The sequence below is a fragment of the Salvelinus fontinalis genome, chromosome 20 (assembly GCF_029448725.1).
Source record: "Salvelinus fontinalis isolate EN_2023a chromosome 20, ASM2944872v1, whole genome shotgun sequence".
NCBI classification, from domain to species: Eukaryota; Metazoa; Chordata; class Actinopteri; order Salmoniformes; family Salmonidae; genus Salvelinus; species Salvelinus fontinalis.
In genome coordinates this window covers 8,387,130-8,408,655 of record NC_074684.1, presented here as the reverse complement: position 1 = coordinate 8,408,655, position 21,526 = coordinate 8,387,130, and the positions used below count along the sequence as shown (strand labels likewise).

The following is a 21,526-nucleotide window of genomic DNA, read 5'->3' as shown; positions in this document are numbered from 1 at the left end:
GACTGTCGACCCACGTCTGTCAAATAAATGGATCTATTTTATTTGGATGGGCAAGGAGGTACTGTAGGGCAGGCCAGCCCACCTAGGTCTCACACATAATGCCAGTCCTGTTTAGTATATGTTACATTTAATATGATATGTACTAATTTGTGTATGTCCGTCACCCATTTCGATTTATATGTTACGAAATAGCAAAACGTATGATATGTTACGAATTTTAGCTAGGTGGCAAACGTTAGCTAGCTCACTAATGTTAGCTAGGTGGCTCATGCTAACATTAGCTAGCTGGCTAACATTGTCTAGGCAAGGGGTTAGGGTTAAGGTTAGGAGTTAAGTTAAAGGGTTAAGGTTAGGGGAAGGGTGAGCTAACATGTGAAGTAGTTGAAAAGTATCTAAAAACTACGAAGTAGTTGCAAAATTGTTAATTAGCTAACATTTTTAAGTTGTCCGTGATGAGATTCGAACACACAACCTATGGGTTGCTTGACTTTCTCTTTTTTGACTCAAGTATCCTATCTAACCATACCAAACATAACATATTAATGTGAGTGTCCTGGATTTAAGTTTACTATGTTATATCTATGAGACCAGTCTGGTACTGGAACATTATTTTCCCCCACAATAAAATCAGGGAGGGGACTGTGGATCTGTCTGCGTCCGTACTTCATCACACGCGATATCTGCATAAAGCACTGGCACGATTTAGACGAAACTTGGGTGAATGATGCGTCTTGCCATAGAGATCTGTCATTTACAAAATGACTGATTGGCCCAAGTTGGAAGCGATAGTAATTAACAGAAATGTGTTAGTCACATGCAATATCTCAATTGGCCCAAGGGACGGTGCTGCATCATTCATGGGGGACAATGTTTATTGTTGCATTGCTACTAGTTAGTAAGATGCAGTATGAAAATGAAACACTTGTTTTATTGATTATCGCATTTTCTACAAGTCACCGCGATGAATCAAAGCTGGCTAAGCTTCATTAGTTTGTTACAAAAATATCAGTGTCTCCATTTTTTGAGTTTGCTGTTACAAACTTCAAGAGAAAAAGACCTTCAAATCTCAAAGAAAACAAATATTGAAGACACAACTAATTGAAAAATATAGTTTTATATTTTCCTTTTTTAAATGATCTATCAGATTATCAGACATAACTTGTACATATTGCATCTTCCCACAGACCTAGAGTCTAAATGATTTGTAATTGTCTGTTAACTTTAGCCTCGGTTGTGTCTAGGACTGAAGGAGTATGAGAACATTGAAATTAATACAATTAAGCACAATAAAACATACAAGAGGTTAAAATGAACAGAAAATAGGTTAAAAAGGAACAATTAGCACTGGCAGATCTGATTGGCAAACAATGTCACTCAGCAATACCCCCCCCCCCCACCCACAACCATAATCCCAATTCAGTAGACTGCAGGACAGCAGTATAATAAGGGTTGTGAATGTTTTATCCAAGCAGCAAATGACCCCTAACCAACCAAAATGTATAGAACAGCAGCTCTGGTCGTTACAGGTCTATAGTACATGTTTATTATCCTCCATGGTAAAAGTCAGAGTGCATTTTGTGCGAAAACATTGCTACATTCAACAATTCAGTACATACCGTGCGTTCGGAATGTATTCAGACCCCTTGACATCCAAAATTTTGTTACATTACAGCCTTATTCTAAAAAGGATTAAATTGTTTTTTCCCTTATCAAATATATACACACACACACACAATACCCCATAATGACAAATCAAAAACAGGTTTAGGCATTTTTGCAAGTTTATATAAACCCCCCCTGAAATATCACATTTACATCATTATTTCAGACCCTTTACTCAGTACTTTTTTGAAGCACCTTTAGCAGTGATTACAGCGTTGAGTCTTCTTGGGTATGATGCTACTAACTTCGCACACCTGTATTTGGGGAGTTTCTCCCATTCTTCTTTGAAAATCTTAAATGTGGAAAAAGTGAAGACGTCTGAATACTTTCCGAATGCAGTATGACATCATAGTGGATATGTTAGAGAATGTTATTATGTCATAGTGGCTATTTTAGAGTAAGTCATTGTCATATTGGCAGTTTAAGAGAATCAGATGATGATGTAATTGTGGCCGTTTTAGATAATGCCATTATGATGTCATAGAAGCTCTTTTAAAGAATGTCACTTTGGATTTTCCTGAATCCTTTTTGTTTCAGAAGGTTGTGACAGTGATAGTTATTTACAGCAGCAACACACTAGAGACAATTCAATGTGCGTGTTCTTCCCCCCCTTACAGACACATGGATATTGTGTATCAAGGCTATCATAGGTCCACAGATGTGTATAGCCTACTATATGAATACCCTCATTCAAGAACATACAAATGTTCCCATCATACACATAGGAGAGAAATCTGCCAATCTGTGGAAATACTACTCAGTTGCTCACAAACCAGTAAAAAATAGACAGACACCCAATCACAAACCCTCTAATGGCCAGGAGTTAACAGTAACAGATACACTAAAGAACACAGGATGAGGAGAGCCAATGGGTTATCAGTCCAAGAAGCAACTAGATTAGGTAACAGCAATCGGCAGTAACGTTCAGGCTCAACTAATAATAAAGATCTGATACTGACCAAACATGCATAAAGCTACACACAAAAATCCTCACTGCAGCATTTGCGATATTTTTACAGAGACATTTTGCCAATCAAAGCTTTAAAAACAAAAATATAATTAATCTCACATTTACACACAAGTATAACATCAAAGACAAAACAAATCCCATCTAAAAACAAAAACACACAATAATATACATCAAATTATTCCAAACTCTTTGATTCACATTTCAAACAAATCATCACATCTGGGGCTTTCCTTCAGCATTGAGATATCGCTCAGGTACAGTATACTTACTGTATGTTGTTTCAGCTCAGACATGAGAAGTGCTGTAGTTCAACTACTACTCTACATACAAGTCTACTTAGAGGCCGAAGTAAACTACTGAATAGTTACTGTGCAAGGAGGACTGAGCTATATGCGAATAAACTGCATAACCAGACCTTTAACATCTAGCTAGTGCGCAATTTCTAAAATGAAGGAAGTCTCGAGGTTCTGCTTGCCCGAGTTAGAATGCCTCATGATAAGCTGTAGTATTTTTCATAGCTGGCTATTTACCACCACAAACCGATCCTGGCAATAAGACCACACTCAACAAGCTATATTAGGGTCATAAGCCAACAAGAAAATGCTCAGACAGAGGCAGCGCTCTTAGTGGCCGCTGATTTTAATGCAAGAAGAGTAAAAACTTATTTCAGTTTTTACTCATTTCTACCAGCATGTCACCTACGCAACTAGTAGTGGTGGAAAAAGTACCCAATTGTAATACTTGAGTATAAGTAAAGATACTTTAAGAAAATGACTCAAGTGAAAGTGACCCAGTAAAATACTACTTGAGTAAAAGTATTTGGTTTTAAATGTACTTTAGTATCAAAAGTAAGTTTAAATAGCTAAAATATACTTAAGTATCAAAATTAAAAGTATAAATCATTTCAAATTCCTTATATTAAGCAAACCAGACAGCACGGTTTTCTTATTTTACAAAGTATTTCTGCTTAGTGAGTCTGCCAGATAATAGGCAGTAGGGATAACCAGGGATGTTCTCTTGATAAGTGTGTAAATTAGACAATTTTCCTGTCCTGCTAAGCATTCAAAATGTAACGAGTACTTTTGGGTGTCAGAGAAAATATAAGGAGTGAAAAGTACATTATTTTCTTTACAAATGTAGTGAAGTAAAAGTAACATTTGTCAAATATAAAATAAAGTACAGAACCAAAAAATACTTTAGTACTTGAAAGTATTTTTACACCACTGGCAACTAGAGGGGAAAAACTCTAGACCACCTTCACTCCACACACATCTCTGCCTCGCCTTCCATTTGGCAAATCAGACCATAACTTTATCTTCCTGATTCCTGCTTACAAGCAAAAACTCAAACTGGAATTACCATCGACACGCTCAATTGGAAGTGGTCCGATGAAGTGGATGCTATGCTACATCACCATTTTGCTAGCACAGAATGGAATATGTTCTGAGATTCATTCGATGGCATTGAGGAGTTCACCACATCAGTCACCAGCTTCATTAATAAGTGCATTGACTACATCGTCCCCACAGTGACCGTACATACATATCCCAACCAGAAGCCATAGATTACAGGCAACATCTGCACTGAGCTAAAGCTTCTGCTTTCAAGGAGCGGGACACTAATCCGGACACTTATAAGAAGTCCCGCTACGCCTTCCGATGAACCATCAAACAGGCAAAGTGTCAATACAGTACCAAGATCGAATCCTACTAAACCGGCTCTTACGTTCGTCGGATGTGGCAAGGCTTGCAAACTATCACAGATTACAAAAAGAAACCCAATCACGAGCTGCCCAGTGACACGAGCCTACCAGACGAGCTAAGTGCCTTCTATGCTCGCTTCGAGGCAAGCAACACGGAACAATGCAAGAGCATCCGCTGAGCAGCTGGCAAGTGTCTTCTTCACTGACACTTTCTACCTGATCCAGTCCGTAACACCTACACTACCGTTCAAAAGTTGAGTCACCTGGAAATGTCCTTGTCTTTGAAAGAAAAGCTAATTTATTGTCCATTAAAATAACATCAAATTGATAAGAAATACAGTGTAGACATTGTTAATGTTGTAAATGACTATTGTAGCTGGAAACGGCTGATTTTTTATAATATCTAAATAGGCGTACAGAGGCCCATTACCAGCAACCATCACTCCTGTGTTCCAATGGCACGTTGTGTTAGCTAATCCAAGTTTATCCTTTTAAAAAAGGCCAATTGATTATTATAAAACCCTTTATGTTAGCACAGCTGAAAACTGTTGTTCTGATTAAAGAAGCAATAAAACTGGCCTTCTTTAGACTAGTTGAGTATCTGGAGCATCAGCATTTGTGGGTTCCATTACAGGCTCAAAATGGCCAGAAACAAAAGGACATTCTTCTGAAACTCGTCGGTCTATTCTTGTTCTGAGAAATGAAGGCTATTCCATGTGAGAAATTGTTATGAATAATGACTAAATTATGTATACATTTAACGTAGAACTATAACTAACAGAATTCTACCCTGTCACTGTATGAAATGTATTAAAATTATAAATCTGATGTGGGTAGTTTTAGTCAGAATTAGAACAAGGACTTTTTGTTCCTTTTTAGTATGTAAGCAGGGTGCAAGTGTGAAACAATGTATGAGATAAGAGAAGCTATCGACAGACAAGCTGTACTACTGTGTTCCTTTCAGGACATTCTGTCCCCACCCAGGCAGGGGAGAGACCTTGGGCTTGTAGTAGATTGTATAACAGGTGGCAGACAATGTATGAGAAGGAGAAGACTTGTGAACTATATCGTCATTGTCTTAGAGGAGGAGGGACAGTTATGACGAAATGAGAAGTATATAAAACAATGTACATATAAGGATGGGCAGAGCTCTCATAAATAAACATTCTGACTATTGTAGACTGGCCTCTGTCCATTTCATTTCAACAAGAACCTTACAAATTCTTGGTAACAGACCGAGTAGTTTAATTGAAATTCAGTTTATGAACATTGAGAACATAATTATCTTAACAGAAATTGCCAAGAAACTGAAGATCTTGTACAACGCTGTGTACTACTCCCTTCACAGAACAGAGCAAACTGGCTTTAACCAGGATAGAAAGAGGAGTGGGAGGCCCCGGTGCACAAGTGAGCAAGAGGACAAGTACATTAGTGTCTAGTTTGAGAAACAGAAACCTCGCCTAGAAGGCCAGCATCCCGGAGTCGCCTCTTCACTGTTGACGTTGAGACTGGTGTTTTGCGGGTACTATTTAATGAAGCTGCCAGTTGAGGACTTGTGATGCGTCAATTATAATTCATTATTTTTGCTTTTCTTTAAAAAAACAAGGACATTTCTAAGTGACCCCAAACTTTTGAACGGTAGTGTACATGTTTCAAGCAGACCACCATATTCCTGTGCCCAAGAAAGCCAAAGTAACATGTCTAAATGACTATCGCCCCGTAGTACTCACATCTGTAACCATGAAATGCTGGTCATGGCTCACATCAACACTATCATCCCAGACACCCTGGACACACTCCAAATCGCATATCGTCCAAACAGATCCATAGATGAAACAATCTCTATTGCACTCCACACTGTACTTTCCCACCTAGACAAAAGGAGCACCGACGTGAGAATGCTGTTTATTAACTACAGCTCAGCGTTCAACACCATAGTGATGAGCTTTGAGGGCACTAAGCTAAGGTCCCTGGAACTGAACCCGTCCTCTGATTCAGAGGGGTTGGGTTAAATGTGGAAGACACATTTCAGTTGAAGGCATTCAGTTGTACAACTGACTAGATATCCCCCTTCCCCTCTGCAACTGGGTCCTGGGCTTCCTGATGGGCCTCCCCCAGGTGGTGAAGGTAGGCAACACCACATTCACCATGCTGACCCTCAACACAGGGGCGCCACACAGTCTTGTACAACTAACCATGTGGGGACACACAATTCAGTCCAATTCAAAATCCTATTCTCCCTAACCCTAACCTGAAAACCTAACGCTAATTTTTAACGCTAAACCCCCTAGAAATAGCATTTGACCTTGTGGGGGCCAAATAAATGTCCCCAGTTGGTCAATTTTTTATTAGTTTACTATTGAGGGAACTTCTGGTCCCCACAAGTAGTTAAAAACGAACACACACGCTGCTGCTGTTACTACTGTGTATTATCTATCCTGTGGCCTCGTCACTTCACCCCTATCTATATGTACACAACATAGCTACAGTTGAAGTCGGAAGTTTACATACACTTAGGTTGAGTCATTAAAACGTGTTTGTTTTTCAACCACTCCACACATTTCTTGTTAACAAAACTAGAGTTTTGGCAAGTTGGTTAGGACATCTACTTTGTGCATGACACCCAATTGTTAACAGACCGATTATTTCACTGTATCACAATTCCAGTGGGTCAGAAGTTTACAAACACTAAGTTAACTGTGCCTTTAAACAGCTTGGAAAATTCCAGAAAATGATGCCATGGCTTTAGAAGCTTCTGTTAGGCTACTTGACATAATTTGAGTCAACTGGAGGTGTACCTGTGGATGTATTTCAAGGCCTACCTTAAAACTCAGTGCCTCTTTGCGTGACATCATGTGTAAATCAAAAGAAATCAGCCAAGACCTCAGAAAAAAAATTGTCACAAGTCTGGTTCATCCTTGGGAGCAATTTCCAAACGCCTGAAGGTACCACGTTCATCTGTACAAATAATAGTACGCAAGTATAAACACCATGGGACCACGCAGCTATCATACCGCTCAGGAAGGAGACAAGTTCTGTCTCTTAGAGATGAACGTACTTGGGTGCGAAAAGTGCAAATCAATCCCAGAACAGCAGCAAAGGACCTTGTGAAAATGCTGGAGGAAACAGGTACAAAAGTATCTATATCCACAGTAAAACGAGTCCTATATCGGCATAACCTGAAAGGCCACTCAGCAAGGAAGAAGCCACTGGTCCAAAACCGCCATAAAAAAGACAAGACCACGGTTTGAAACTGCACATGGGGACAAATGTCATACTTTTTGGAGAAATGTCCTCTGGTCTGATGAAACAAAAATATAACTTTTTGGCCATAATGACCATCATTATGTTTGGAGGAAATAGGGGGAGGCTTGCAAGCCGGAGAACACCATCCCAACCGTGAAGCACGGGGGTGGCAGCATCATGTTGTGGGGGTGCCTTGCTGCAGGAGGAACTGGTGCACTTCACAAAATAGATGGCATCACGAGGCAGGAAAATTATGTGGATATATTGAAGCAACATCTCAAGACATCAGTCAGGAAGTTAAAGCTTGGTCGCAAATGTGTCATCCAAATGGACAATGAGTCCAAGCATAATTCCAAAGTTGTGGCAAAATGGCTTAAGGACAACAAAGTCAAGCCCTGACCTCAATCCTATAGAAAAATTATGGGCAGAACTGAAAAAGCGTGTGCGAGCAAGGAGGCCTACAAACCTGACTCAGTTACACCAGCTCTGTCAGGAGGAATGGGCCAAAATTCACTCAACTTATTGTGGGAAGCTTGTGGAAGGCTACCCGAAATGTTTGACCCAAGTTAAACAATTTAAAGGCAAAGCTACCAAATACTAATTGAGTGTATGTAAACTTCTGACCCACTGGGAATGTGATGAAAGAAATAAAAGCTGAAATAAGATCACATTTCACATTCTTAAAATAAAGTGGTGATCCTAACTGACCTATGACAGGGAATTTTTACTAGGATTAAAATGTCAGGAATTGTGAAAAACTGAGTTTAAACGTATTTGGCTAAGGTGTATGTAAACTTCCGACTTAAACTGTACCTCAATTATCTAGTACCCCTGCACATCGTTTGTATAGTGCCATGTTATTTTGAATCATTATTCTTATGTTATTTACTGTGTATTTATTCCCCATGTCCCTATTTTTATTCTTTATTTAATAAATATATATTATCTTTAAATCTGCATTGCTGGGAAAAGGACCCGTAAGTAAGCATTTCACCTGTTGTCTACAAAGTACGTGACACATAACATTTGATTGGATTACAGTCCTAGTTAGTGGACTTGTGGTCGTACCAGTGACCTAACCATAACCGCAACTATTGTGCTTTTTGGAATAAATATTAGGGGCATATCAAGCTTTGGGTTCAACATCTGTCTCACTACATTCAATTTTCTTTCTTTGTCTCATCTTCCAACGATATCAGTGCTTTGAGTAAATTATATTTACAAGTCAAGTGGAGACACTGCATATCTATAGATATACATACAGCTGAATCAGGAGTCTGTGTGCTTCCATAGATTCAAAGTGCATTTGGCCCTAAGGGTTTCCCTCCCTCCCTCCCCCACCCCACAGTAGAGCAGCTCAGGTGGGTGTAACACCTCCAGACTCAGGTCACAGGCTGGAGGCTTGGGCCTGCTGCTGTAGCTGTGTGTGGTGAGTTGTGACGGGGGTCACGGGTTCACTGTCCTTGGGCCCCTCCTCCACCCCCCGTGCGTACATCAGCACCAGAGTGACTGTGGCAAATGTGACAGCGTTGACGGGAAAAGCCCTGAGCAGGGTGGAGGTGAGACCTCTCGTGAACACTATGAGCCCCTCCCTCTTCACACTCTTCCGCACGCAGTCAGCGATGCTGCTGTACTGGTAGACTCCACCCACCCCGTCCGCCTGGAGGCGGGACTTAATCACGTCCACAGGATAGGTGGACAGCCAGCAGGTGACCCCGGACATCCCGCCGGCAAATAGCAGCTTGGGGATCATGTAACGGTCGCCGGGCTCGCAGCCAATGGAGCGGGTCAGGATGTCGTAAGTCAGGAAGTAGACTCCAAAGCAGGGGGTCTCTCGGATCAATGTGGTGACCATGCCGCGGTTCACGCCCCGCAGCCCCTCCCGCTTGTAGATATGTGCTAGACAGTCGAGGGAATTCTTGTACAGCTTCCTCTTGGACTTCTTCTCCCCAGTGCCTTAGTAACAAAGTAGAAAAATAAAGTTTTAATACGTGAAGGTTGCCAAAACAGGTCAAATACTTGTTCATGAATTCATAAACATATACAGGTAACTGCCAAAATAAAGGAAACACCAACAAAGTTTTTTAATAGAGCATTGGGCCAGCATGAGCGAGAACTGATTCAATCCAACTGGGCATAGATTCTACAAGTTTCTGGAACTCAATTGGAGGGATGCTAAATTCCATCATTTGGAGTTTTGTTGATGGAAAACATTCTCAGGCACCCCTCCAGAATCTCCCATATGTGTTCAATTGGGTTGAGATCTGGTGACTGAGACGGCCACGGCATATGGTTTACATCGTTTTCATGCTCTTTAACCCATTCAGTAACCAACAAGTCTAGCCGATCTTCAGCATCCAAAAAAAGAAGGAATCATTTATCATCCTCCCTTTTATAATCAAATGATGCCGCCTCCTATGGAAACCCCACTCAGTGCTATCCATTCTCTACCATCGAACAGTTTTGAAGCGATCAACCGCGATTAAAACTCCAGCCACACTCCACCATCTCCCACTAATTTTAAAAGGGTCAAATGTGGTTCCAACGTGCCAAAATAAAGAACACTCTGAACTTAGACAACAAGCCAATGTCAACTTCAGGTCATATGTGTCACATTCTGACCTTAGTTTATTTTTTATGTCTTTGTGTTAGGTTGGTCAGGGCGTGAGTTGGGGTGGGCTGTCTGTTCTTTTTACTAGGTTGTTTGTTTTCTATGTGCTTGGCCTGGTGTGGTTCCCAATCAGAGGCAGCTGTTTATCGTTGTCTCTGGGAGCCATTGGGAGCCATATTTAGGTAGCCTGTTTTCCATTGTGTGTTGTGGGTGGTTGTTTCCATTTCAGTGTTTCACCATTCGGGACTGTTTCAAAAAATTAAAATATAAAATATATTTAAAATATATTATGGATACGTACCACGCTGCACATTGATCCGATATTTCCTACTCCTCCTCAGACGAAGAGTACGAAAGCCGTTACAATATGACACTTTCAAATTTCACAGGCACACCAATTCTGATCTTTTGAAAAAATGAAAGAAAGAAAAATCACAATTGGGCTGCCTGTTTAAATCCAGTGTTTGTTCAGTATAAAAAGTCAGGAAGCAGTGTAGCGCGCGACGCACACTGGTTCAGCTCGCCGTCACTCTCTTGCTCTCTTCTTTACCCTTTACAGTTTAACAAAGATCGTGTAGCAAAAGACACAGATGATTGTGATACCAAGACAGCATCTCCCTTCCTCTGCCCATCTGGTATGGTTAGAAGACCACATTCAACAGCAGTGTGAACGTTCACCAGAGGCCTCTTCTTACAGCTCCTCCAAATGTCTTCCAGAACTCCTTCTCTCCATCTTTAGCCTCCATCTGCCCAGAGTGGTACCTTAGGTGATGACCTGGTTTCACCCTAGCCATACAAAATGTGCACAATGGATGACCATTTTCTTCTTCAGACTGTTTTTAGCTGTCAGAGAGCATGGTAGTAGAGATCTGCCAAAATGTGGAAATACTACTCAGTTGCTCACAAACCAGTAAAAAATAGACATAAAGACCCAATTACAAACCCTCTAATGGCCAGGAGTTAACAGTAACAGATACACTAAAGAACACAGGATGAGGAGAGCCAATGGCTTATCAGTCCAAGAGAACAACTAGATTAGTTAACAGCAACGATAGTAGCATTCAGGCTCAACTAATAATAACAACATTCGGATACTGAGCAAACATGCATGACGCTAACATTACACAAACAAAAATCCTCACTCCAGCATTTGCGATATTTATAGAGTAAAGTAAAATTTAGCTCACACTTACACACAAGTAAAACACCAAACTTCACATTATTCAGTAAAACACAAAAAACATGACATTATTGCCAACTCTAACAGTGATTAACACTTGTGTTCAAACACAAAACATCACATTCTGGGCTTTCCTTCAGCATTCAGATATCGCTCAGGTACAGTATATGTTGTGTTTCAGTTTAGACATGAGAAGTGCTTTAGTTCAACTACTACTCGACAGTACATATAAATCTCCTTACAGGCCAACGTAGACTACTGAATAGTAACTGTGCAAGGAGGACAGAGCTATATGAGAATAAACTGCATAATCAGATCATACCGTGCTAGTTAGTAGGCTTGTGGCTGTACCAGTTAGTTCCAGTGACATAACCATAACCTTAACGCTTTTGGTTTCTGGAAGAAATACAAAAAGGTCCGACAGAAGGGGCAGATCACGTTTGGGGTTCAACCTCTGTCTCTCATTAAATTCCATTTGGTTTCTTGATCTCATCTTTCAAATATATCAGTGCTTCGACATCTTCATTTCAGTTAAAATGCTAACGTCATTAGGCAGGAAATAAACCCGCCCAGAGTTAATTATATTTATAGTCTCACACTGCGTATCTATAGATCAGGAATCCGGAGCCTATGGGTTTCCATACTCAGAGATTCAAAGGGCATTGGACCACTACCACCCCCACCCCACAGTAGAGCAGCTCAGGTGGGAGTAACACCTCCAGACTCAGGTCACAGGCTGGAGGCTTGGGCCTGCTGCTGTGGCTGTGTGTAGTGAGCTGTGACGGGGGGCCCCGGCTCACAGTCCTTGGGGCCTTCTTCCACCCCCTGTGCATACAGCAGCACCAGCATGATTGTTGTGAAAGTGGCAGCATTGATGGGATACGCCCTGAGCAGGGTGGAGGTGAGTCCTTGCGTGAACACTCTGTGCCCCTCCCTCCTCAGCGATGTAGTTGTACGGCTAGACTACGCCGACCTGGAGGCTAGACTTAATCACGTCCACGGGATAGGTGGACAGCCAGGAGGTGATCCCAGACATCTCGCCGGAAAATAAACACAGTGGCCTCCATTATTCTTAAATGGAAGAATTTTGGAACCACCAAGACACTTCCTAGAGCTGGTCGTCCGGCTAAACTGATCAATCGGGGGAGGAGGATCTTGGTCAGGGAGGTAACCAAGAACCCGATGGTCACTCTGACGGCGCTACAGAGTTCCTCTGTGGAGATGGGAGAACCTTCCAGAAGGACAACCATCTCTGCAGCACTCCACCAATCAGGCCTTTATGGTAGAATGGCCAGACAGATGCCACGCCTCAGTAAAAAGGCACATGACAGCCCGCTTGGAGTTTGCCAAAAGGTACCTAAAGGACTCTCTGGTCTGATGAAACCAAGATTGAACTCTATGGCCTGAATGCCAAGAGTCACGTCTGGAGGATACCTGGCACCATCCCTACGGTGAAGCATGGTGGTGGCAGCATCATGCTGTGGGGATGTTTTTTCAGCGGCAGGGACTGGGAGACTAGTCCGGATCGAGGGAAAGATGAACGCCGCAAAGTACAGAGAGATCCTCGATGAAAAGCGCTCTGGAGCAGGTTAAGACCTCAAACTGGGCCGAACGTACACTTTCTAACAGGACAATGACCCTAAAGACACAGCCAAGACAACGCAGGAGTGGCTACGGGACCAGTCTCTGAATGCCCTTGAGTGGCCCAGCCAGAACCCTGACTTGAACATCTCTGGAGAGTCCTGGGAGAAACTACCCAAATAAAGCTTGTCGGGTCAAAGAAGAAATTTGCTTCTTTTTTTTACAAAACCTACTTTTTGCTTTGTCATTATGGGGTCTTGTGTGTAGAATGCATACCACCCTGCATACCACTGCTGGCTTGCTTCTGAAGCTAAGCAGGGTTGGTCCTGGTCAGTCCCTGGATGGGAGACCAGATGCTGCTGGAAGTGGTATTGGAGGGCCAGTAGGAGGCACTCTTTCCTCTGGTCTAATAAAATATCCCAATGCCCCAGGGCAGTGATTGGGGACACTGCTCTGTGTGTAGGGAGCCGTCTTTCGGATGGGACGTTAAACGGGTGTCCTGACTCTCTGAGGTCATTAAAGATCCCATGGCACTTATCGTAAGAGTAGGGGTGTTAACCCCGGTGTCCTGGCTAAATTCCCAATCTGGCCCTCAAACCATCATGGTCACCAAATAATCCCCAGTTTACAATTGGCTCAATCATCCCCCTCCTCTCCCCTGTAACTATTCCCCAGGTCGTTGCTGCAAATGAGAACGTGTTCTCAGTCAACTTACCTGGTAAAATAACGGTAAAAAAAAAAAAAAAAAAAATGATGAGGGAAAAAATACAACTTAATCCATTTTAGAATAAGGCTGTAATGTAACATGTGAAAAAAGTAAAGGGGTCTGAATACACCTCACTCATATTGATATCGATACATGATTTTTATGTATTTTATATATATTTCCACACTATGAGGTTGGAATAATACTGTGAAATTTAGAAAATGATAATGCCTTTTTAATGTAAGAGTCATTTGAAAAGACTGCCTGAAATGTCTGCCTGTTTTGGTGGGATGGAGTATTGGCCAATAAGAAAGAGTTACAAACATCTCTGCCAATAACAGCTAGTTTTCAGTTCTCTCCACTCCACTCCACTCCACTCCACTCCACTCCACTCCACTCCACTCCACTCCACTCCCAGAAAGTCCTAGCTAAATGTTTGCTTGAGAAATTGCTCTTAGCTAAGAAGCTATTTTTGTTTATTTTTCACCATTTTCATTTAAAACAATCACAGTAAGGTACTTTCATTGTTACCCAGAAATTATTTGATATTGAGATCCAAACAGCTGCATTGGACCTTTAAGCAGTTGGAGAGAATGGTAGATGTAAAAGCGCATTATTATGGTAATCCCTACCTTGCATCTGCATGCGTGTCTTGGCCAACTCCATGGGGCAGCAGATGACACACTGTATTGCCCCAGCTGCGGCTCCAGCCAGGAACTGGTTCATAGGGGTGTCATGGCCCAGGTAACGCATGGTGTTGCCCTGCACTCCAAACACTATGGCATTGACAAAGGTTAAGCCCATCATGGGGGAGCCGATGCCTTTGTACAGCCCAAACATCTGGGTAGGGAGGAGAAAAGGGGTGGGAAGGCGAAAGGGAAGGGGAGATGGAGGGTGAAGGATGGCGAGATGGGACAGGTAGAGAAAGAAAAGTAAAAGTGGAGACATTAGAAAGAGACTGTGTTCAAGGCTATGGACTCTTGTGTAGCATGAAAAGGGAGCCACATAATTCTAAATAAATCAAATATGGGATTCGAACTGATGCAGACAATTACAATGATAGAACCCACAATATTGAAGCAGATAATGTTTTATTTATTTTACACCGTTTATAAGCCATCTATAAGAGAAAACAAACCAAAGTACTTATTCCCCAATACCCCTACCCCTTACCAGTGCCCCTTCTATTCCACCCTATTCCAGCCCTGTGAGTATTTCAGCTGGCCCATTGCAATGGCATCCCATTCAGTCACAAGACCAGACCGGTTCATCTGACAGACAGGTTCAGGATCAGCCCCCAGGACACACTGCTCTCAATAACACCACAACAAATGCCAAAACATCTTTAGGCCAAGAGACCCAATGAGCCATAACCTCTGAATAACTCAAGCAGAGCATACCTCAATGTGCTTGTGCTGATAGGAGAGTGGCCTAAGTGTCAAACAAAACTGTAGCCTATAGGGTTACAATCTACCAAATGACTTGACATGGGTGACAATCACCTGTTGAAATATAAAAATCAGAGACAGTTTCCACTAAATGATAAAGATGCATGTAGGACTTACTGACTCCTGTCGTACGATGGACTGGAAACAGTGGTAGGTCCCGCGGTAAAGAGGCTTGTCCACATTCTGGACCTGTAGTCTCACCTGCAATACAAACACAGGTTTGTGTCAAAGGTAAAAATAGAACCTGGATGGCCAATCAGCATCCCTCCTGAACCAACAAACACTTTCTGACAACGCTATCAAATCATAGGAACAAAAAGGGAGGGAATACGGAGTATGATGCCATTACACACAAATATATGTACTGCAATGAAGTGTACAAACATGGTTTTTCTGACACAACTTGGTGAACCACATTAAGTCAGACATCAAAGAGTTACTAGAGGCTATATGTTGATAGGGGATGGGAAAGGGTCCTATTCTTGTTGTGGTTCAACAAAACCAAGACAGTCAAAGTGAGACAGACAGGTGGATGGTTTGACCTTTGCTGTACTTACTACAGTGTACTGTTGTGAAGAAGTATCTACTAACACTGTAAGACTTTTTCTGCGAAATGAAGAAAGTCCCTGTTACAGGTAACAAGAAAATCTCCCACAATTATTAAGCCTATGTAAGCTAAGGATGTGTACAAAAATCAGCAACATACATACAAATAGCATCTGTTATAGTGTCGAGATCACCCCTTTACCCTAACCATACCGTATTGCTGCTTTCGTGGTTGGTCTGAAATAAGCAGCAACTCTATTGAACTTTGTGCATATAAGGGGGGGAAAAAACAAGAAAAACTAAACGTACCTTAACCGTGTCAAAAGGGTGTCCTACTAAGACTCCGGCAGCACCTGAAGAGAAGAATGAGAGAGCCATTATAGACAGGATAGCTGAGACCAGATTGTTTCAAGTAAAAATTGGTCTACTGCACTGTATTTGTTACACTGGATTATTCACACAGGTTTGAGAAGTTGTATTCTGGTAGGGGGGATAAATCTAAACTACAGATTTGTACATGCCTTACAGAAACCAAATAAATAGCCGTGTCCGCTATTCAGATCACAAGTTCAGAGATTGGAAACATATAGCCTTAATGTTGGCTATCACCTCACACAGAGGATGTCACATCAGACTGCCAAACTACAAGCTGCAATTCTTCTGAGAAGGAAATGGAAACCCTGTCGCCATCAACAACAACCTGCAACCGTAAACAAATAGACCTGGGTTCAGATAGTATTTGAAATCTGCTTTCCGAGCCAGATGGGCAGGATTAGCAGTTGAGACGATGATATTGGTCAGTTAAGCCAGACAGGCTAAATTAGGCACCAGTAAAGTATTTGAAATTAATTCAAATAGTATCTGAAGCCAGGTCTGAGACAGTGACGCTATATGGATCTAGAAAGTGCTGACTAATACCTGGCAAGGCCACTGGGGAGAGAGCGTGATTCTTCAGGAATAGTCCGGACGACTGCTCTACAAGTTAGCCTACATAACAGGTGTTTAGGAGTACCCAATCCTACCCTTGTTCCGATGCCAGTTTGAGAACTCTCACTACTGACTCTGGTATTTTGGTGTAACCTTACCTAATACAAGCCCTCTCCTCCCCTGGCTCTGACTAGAGTGAAACCTCAGCCCTGTGCCCTGACAGCAACTGTCCTGCTATAGGCCTTGATATAGGCCTACAGAGTTTGGCAGACTATCCTCCATATTGGCACCAACCGTTCCTAAACAATAACATTCTGAAATGAAATGTCTTGTGGACCAGCATGGCCCCATGAAAAAGCCACAACCCAAACAGTTTTCAGAGCTCTGGTTACTGGCCATCGGTCTGTGGTCGGTCTGTGCCTCTCTGGACTGGTTAGAACAGCTAGGCTCATGCTAACTAAGCAGCACCTGCTGTGTCACAGTGGGGGGCCTGGGCCCAGCCAACCAATAAGAGCCAGGCCACTTCTGTAAGCCAGTTAAAAAACAGCAGTAGGCATGTGTTGGTTACAAGGGGATCACAAGTCAACACACTGACCTCAGCGAAACTACGACCATGATTTGTGTCTTTGTGAACAGGCAGGCAAGGGACAATTATGGTAATATTTTGTAATAGCTTAGGTATTAATACCACAGTAGCTACAGTGGAACAAACTACCAGTACCTGGGCAGTTTGCAAAGTTTAGCTATTTCTTTCACTTTTTGTTTCTACTTAGAATTTGCAGTGGTACAGTATTATGCAAAGGTCTGTGTCTTCCTGGTACAAGGTAACAAAGTAAGTTATTAATTTCCCTATCAGGGCTCTATGCTGACTTTTTTTTCATTCTTAATTTTTTTTATACAAGGAACATGTGTGCGCCTAAGTTGAAAAATGTAGGTGCACAACAAAATATTTTTTTAGGTGTGCTGGTGCTACTAAATTGTAAAAAATCCAGGTTGCACAGCGAAATATTTAGGCGCATACGTCAGTAAAACGGTCACACTGTAGACTCGTGCCTACAGTCACCTTTGATTGCTTTGAAGGCCTACTGCAAAGAGTTTCCTGGAAATGGTGGGAGATATCAGTGGAACTGATTTACAAATGCTCAGAGGCTTGTCATCATTTTTGGAGGGTGCCATGTTGGCACCAACAGTTCCAGTCGAAATTCCAATTAGAATGGTATTGTTATGGAACATTTGATGCCAACATGAAGGTTAGTTTACACCCCATGTATGCTTATGGCTCAGCTCGAAATAGTCGGCCTAATAGGCCAACACTTTCATATAATACTAAAGTTGCCCTCTGAGTCGAGTCAGGCTTTTCCTGCCATTCCACTCACGTTGAGCATGCGGGTCCCTCCCCTATGGCTTTACAAGTACACCAAGCCACTCCACAGCAGATCCGTGACAGTGGGAGGGAGAGTGTGATTGGTCTGTGAAGGGGTGTGTGCGGATGCCTCTCCTTTTCACAGTAGATCTATCTTAGTTTTGTCTGTTGATGGAGCACTAACTGAAACCACAGACGTATCATTCATCATAAATCCTTTCACCAGGGAAGAAATATACTTTTTGCTTTCAACAACATACACGTGGTCTTCCTGGAGAGCAGGGCCATCCACTTACTTTATGATCTGACCACCTATAAACTAATCTCATTTAAAAGAATAGTACCAAGGCTACATTGAAGACCACTGGAATCAGATCCCCAAATAAGGGCTAACTATGAAATACCCGCTTTTCTGACATAGCATAAGGAGCTACTTTGTTCTGACACCAGATAGCAGACTCAACATGACTTCCAAATATATCTACATTACAACAATTGTCATGTCTACCAACTATTCACAGACTGGTACCCAGACTAACTGTAGCCTACATTCTTTTTAGCTAACATTCAACATCAAATGACAGGAGTGGAAGGTAATAGCTAAACAGAAAATGGCAAGCAGGAGAGGGTACAGTATCTTTAGGTTTTACATTGCTATTGTTAGCTATTTCAGTTATGCAGTGATTGACTTGGGAAGGAGCTCACCGGAGCGGTGTACCTAAAATGTTATACTGCTTGAGCTCCTGTGTCTCTTATAGAATAGTATTCGCTCAAAAGTATTGTGGCGCTCCTGCACCTAAATATAAACCGTACCAGCATCCAAAATGAGTACTGACGCCTATTTCAGTGCAAGTCACGCACTGGTGATGTTACAATAAGACACGGAGTGATTGTTTTCAATGCATTGTCTGAATTGTTCCAGACAGCTATAATGATGTCACGTGTTTTCCATTGCGAGATAGAATTTGGAGAATGTTCCTAAGCTTGTGTGCCGACTTTCGCCAAGAACAAAAGTGTGGTTGATATCACGGAATCGGATTGCATCATACAATGCTAGTAAGCCGGGTGAGGTGAACAAGTCGAGAGTTTCACAATGCCAATGTCAACATTGTCTAAGCTACAGGATGTAAGAATACATTTCTCAAATAGCACTTTCGGTTTTAGGCCAAGTATATGTGTGTGATTGGTAGGTGTGACGATGGCTAGATGACATACCTACAGTAAGGCGACAGCTTGTGACGCAGAGCCTAGCGTGTGTGGGTATGGCTACAGACATCACTTGCCGACTAAACTCGATCATGGGGTTGAGTTTAATCGAATTGAATTTAACCACTAACCAGACAGACACGGGATGTGTTAGCTAGCCTTCCAACATTGGCTGCAGTACTAGTAGTTAGCTAGAAAACTGTGTGTTTCAAATCAGACTTACCTCCAATGCAGCCAGCAAGAAAGTCCATCACCAGTCTTCAAGCACAAGTTTGCGATTCAGGGTGCAGTGATCTGTCAAGTAACTATTATTAGCTACTTTTTGATACCGACACAGCTTGATGCAACACGTAAATTGCACAGCTAGGCCGGGAAGCCAGCTAACTAGTGAAGCTAGTAGCTAGTTACGTCGCTTACTACCTAGCTAGCTATACTGTAACGTTAGCTGGCTAAAGTCAAGATTCGGTCTAGTCCTAGCTAGGCAAATGTGATATAAACTTGCTAGCTAATATATATGTGTTGAGATATCTGCGGCCGTTAGAATAGAGTTAGCTAGCTACACGACTTCAATGAGCTGTCCTAGCTAGATTATTTTTTACCGTCCTCTCTCTGCCATATACTCGGCCTGTCTGACAAACGTTTTTGACAGGTGGCATTGTCATTGAAGGTGTGTACCACCTTGGACATTTTAAATACACCGATTACGTTGCAAAGCGTTTCTTTGGCGGAAGCAAGCTGTTAAAAAACGGGGCGGGACATACCTGCTTTTGTCCAATAGATATTCTAGTTTTTATATGTTTGCTTCCGTTTGGTTATTCAATGGTAAACGGTTTCCGTAATGAATACACCCGTACTTCGGGTAAACATCGTATCCAATCCCATTAGTCCCGAAGCCGCGATTCCTCTTTTTCGATTTTACCACAAAGCGTATTGGTTGTGCACGAAAATACTAGTAATGGGAAGTTAGGCTCTTTTTACTGACTCGGATCTTTTCGACTCATTTAAGTCAGTAATGACCAGGGCATGGAGGACGCCCTACATGTACCAGCGAACGATGAACTTAAAACTCGTGAGACATGATTCTACGAGCAGAGTAAAGACTCACTATGGAAGGCTTATTGGAGCTGTCATTTGTGACTGAGACAATATACATTTGTTGATTGCATGACATACAAATAAGATTACTTCTTGATACATTTTGAACGAGGTCTAGTTGTTGCCCGAACCGGACTAGATTGCGAACGACTCTTGGAGGAACGTATTGCTTGACTGCTGTGAGGGTGAAAAGTGGCCAGACAACTCGCACTACATTTTCCGCTTCAGGCGTTTGCTACATACTTCTCATTGCGGAAAATAAACTAACGTCCCTGGGTAGCCAGGCAAGGTGATAAGCATTCGTTCGCGAACTGCAGCCCCCCAAACGATTCATTATCGAGTTTATTGAGCAGAGTCTGTGTATGTTTTGGTTCTACAAAGCTGTGTCCATAACATTTAATAATTAATTAATTGCAGTCATTCTTGCACAATGCGATCAATTATCAGTTAAAACATGTAATTTTCTTCTCTATGCTCATCCTACATTGTTCTGCGCGTATATGACATTCAGTTGCATGTCTCTGGAGCCGCTGAGCCGGAGGGGCGTATATTAATCCTGCTTTACGATTTATTGTGGTTGGCACCAACATGCCAAACAAAATACTAAAATGAACGAGTCACTCAGAAAAACGAATCATGACTCGAGTCAGTGAAAGAGTCGTTCAAAAATAACGAATAGTTCGCGAACTGCACATCGCTTGAAATACTCCCACTTTCATGGTGCGGTGTTCTGTGTCAATACCCACGTTTCCATCCACAGTTTGTATGTGAGTAAAGACATACCGTATATAAAAAAGACATGACAGCTGTGATGAAAACAAGATGTTTAGGTAAAATGTAATAAATGCCGACAGATAAATTGTTCGTTCGACATGGTGGGATCTTGTGTCGGTAAAAAATGAATTATGCGACAAATGCACAAATATTGATATAATAACCATCATAGCAAAGTCAACGTTGAGTCACGCGATGATATGGTGCGTGGTTCTCCCACTACGACTCGGGAAACCATGCAGTTTATTAGGCTACAGATTAAATACATTATATGAGGTGGTGAAAGTGCACAATGATGTGTTTGATGCTCCTTATTGTCCTACTGAAAGGTGATTCATCTCCCAGTGTCTGGTTGTAAGCAGACTGAACTAGGATTTCCTCTAGGATTTAGCCTATGCTTAGCTCTATTCCGTTTATTTTTTAATCCTGAAAAACTCCATAGTCCTTAACGATCACAAACATACCCATAACATGATGCAGACATAACACTTTGCATTCAGACCAACTTT

General features: G+C 42.0%; 1 protein-coding gene across 1 annotated transcript; it reads right to left on the bottom strand.

The window, feature by feature from the left end:
• Positions 1 to 1,095: 1,095 nt before the first annotated feature.
• On the bottom strand, positions 1,096 to 20,629 carry LOC129817236 (mitochondrial basic amino acids transporter-like). The gene is made up of 5 exons (XM_055872274.1): positions 19,372 to 20,629; positions 15,962 to 16,005; positions 15,224 to 15,307; positions 14,291 to 14,498; positions 1,096 to 9,536 (listed from the first exon to the last, which is right to left on the bottom strand). Exons 1-5 carry the CDS (start codon positions 19,397 to 19,399, stop codon positions 8,968 to 8,970), a joined length of 933 nt encoding a protein of 310 aa, XP_055728249.1. The 5' UTR covers positions 19,400 to 20,629; the 3' UTR covers positions 1,096 to 8,967.
• Between the last annotated feature and the right edge of the window lie 897 nt (positions 20,630 to 21,526).

Bases quoted from the DNA above. Each gene is read 5' to 3' on its own strand.
- LOC129817236 (XM_055872274.1), bottom strand. From the start codon at position 19,399: ATGGACTTTCTTGCTGGCTGCATTGGAG. The intron at 16,006-19,371 runs GTAAGTCTGATT...TCTTCTCTTCAG, and splicing joins TCTTGCTGGCTGCATTGGAG to GTGCTGCCGGAGTCTTAGTA. The intron at 14,499-15,223 runs GTAAGTCCTACA...CTCCCTACCCAG, and splicing joins CCATCGTACGACAGGAGTCA to ATGTTTGGGCTGTACAAAGG.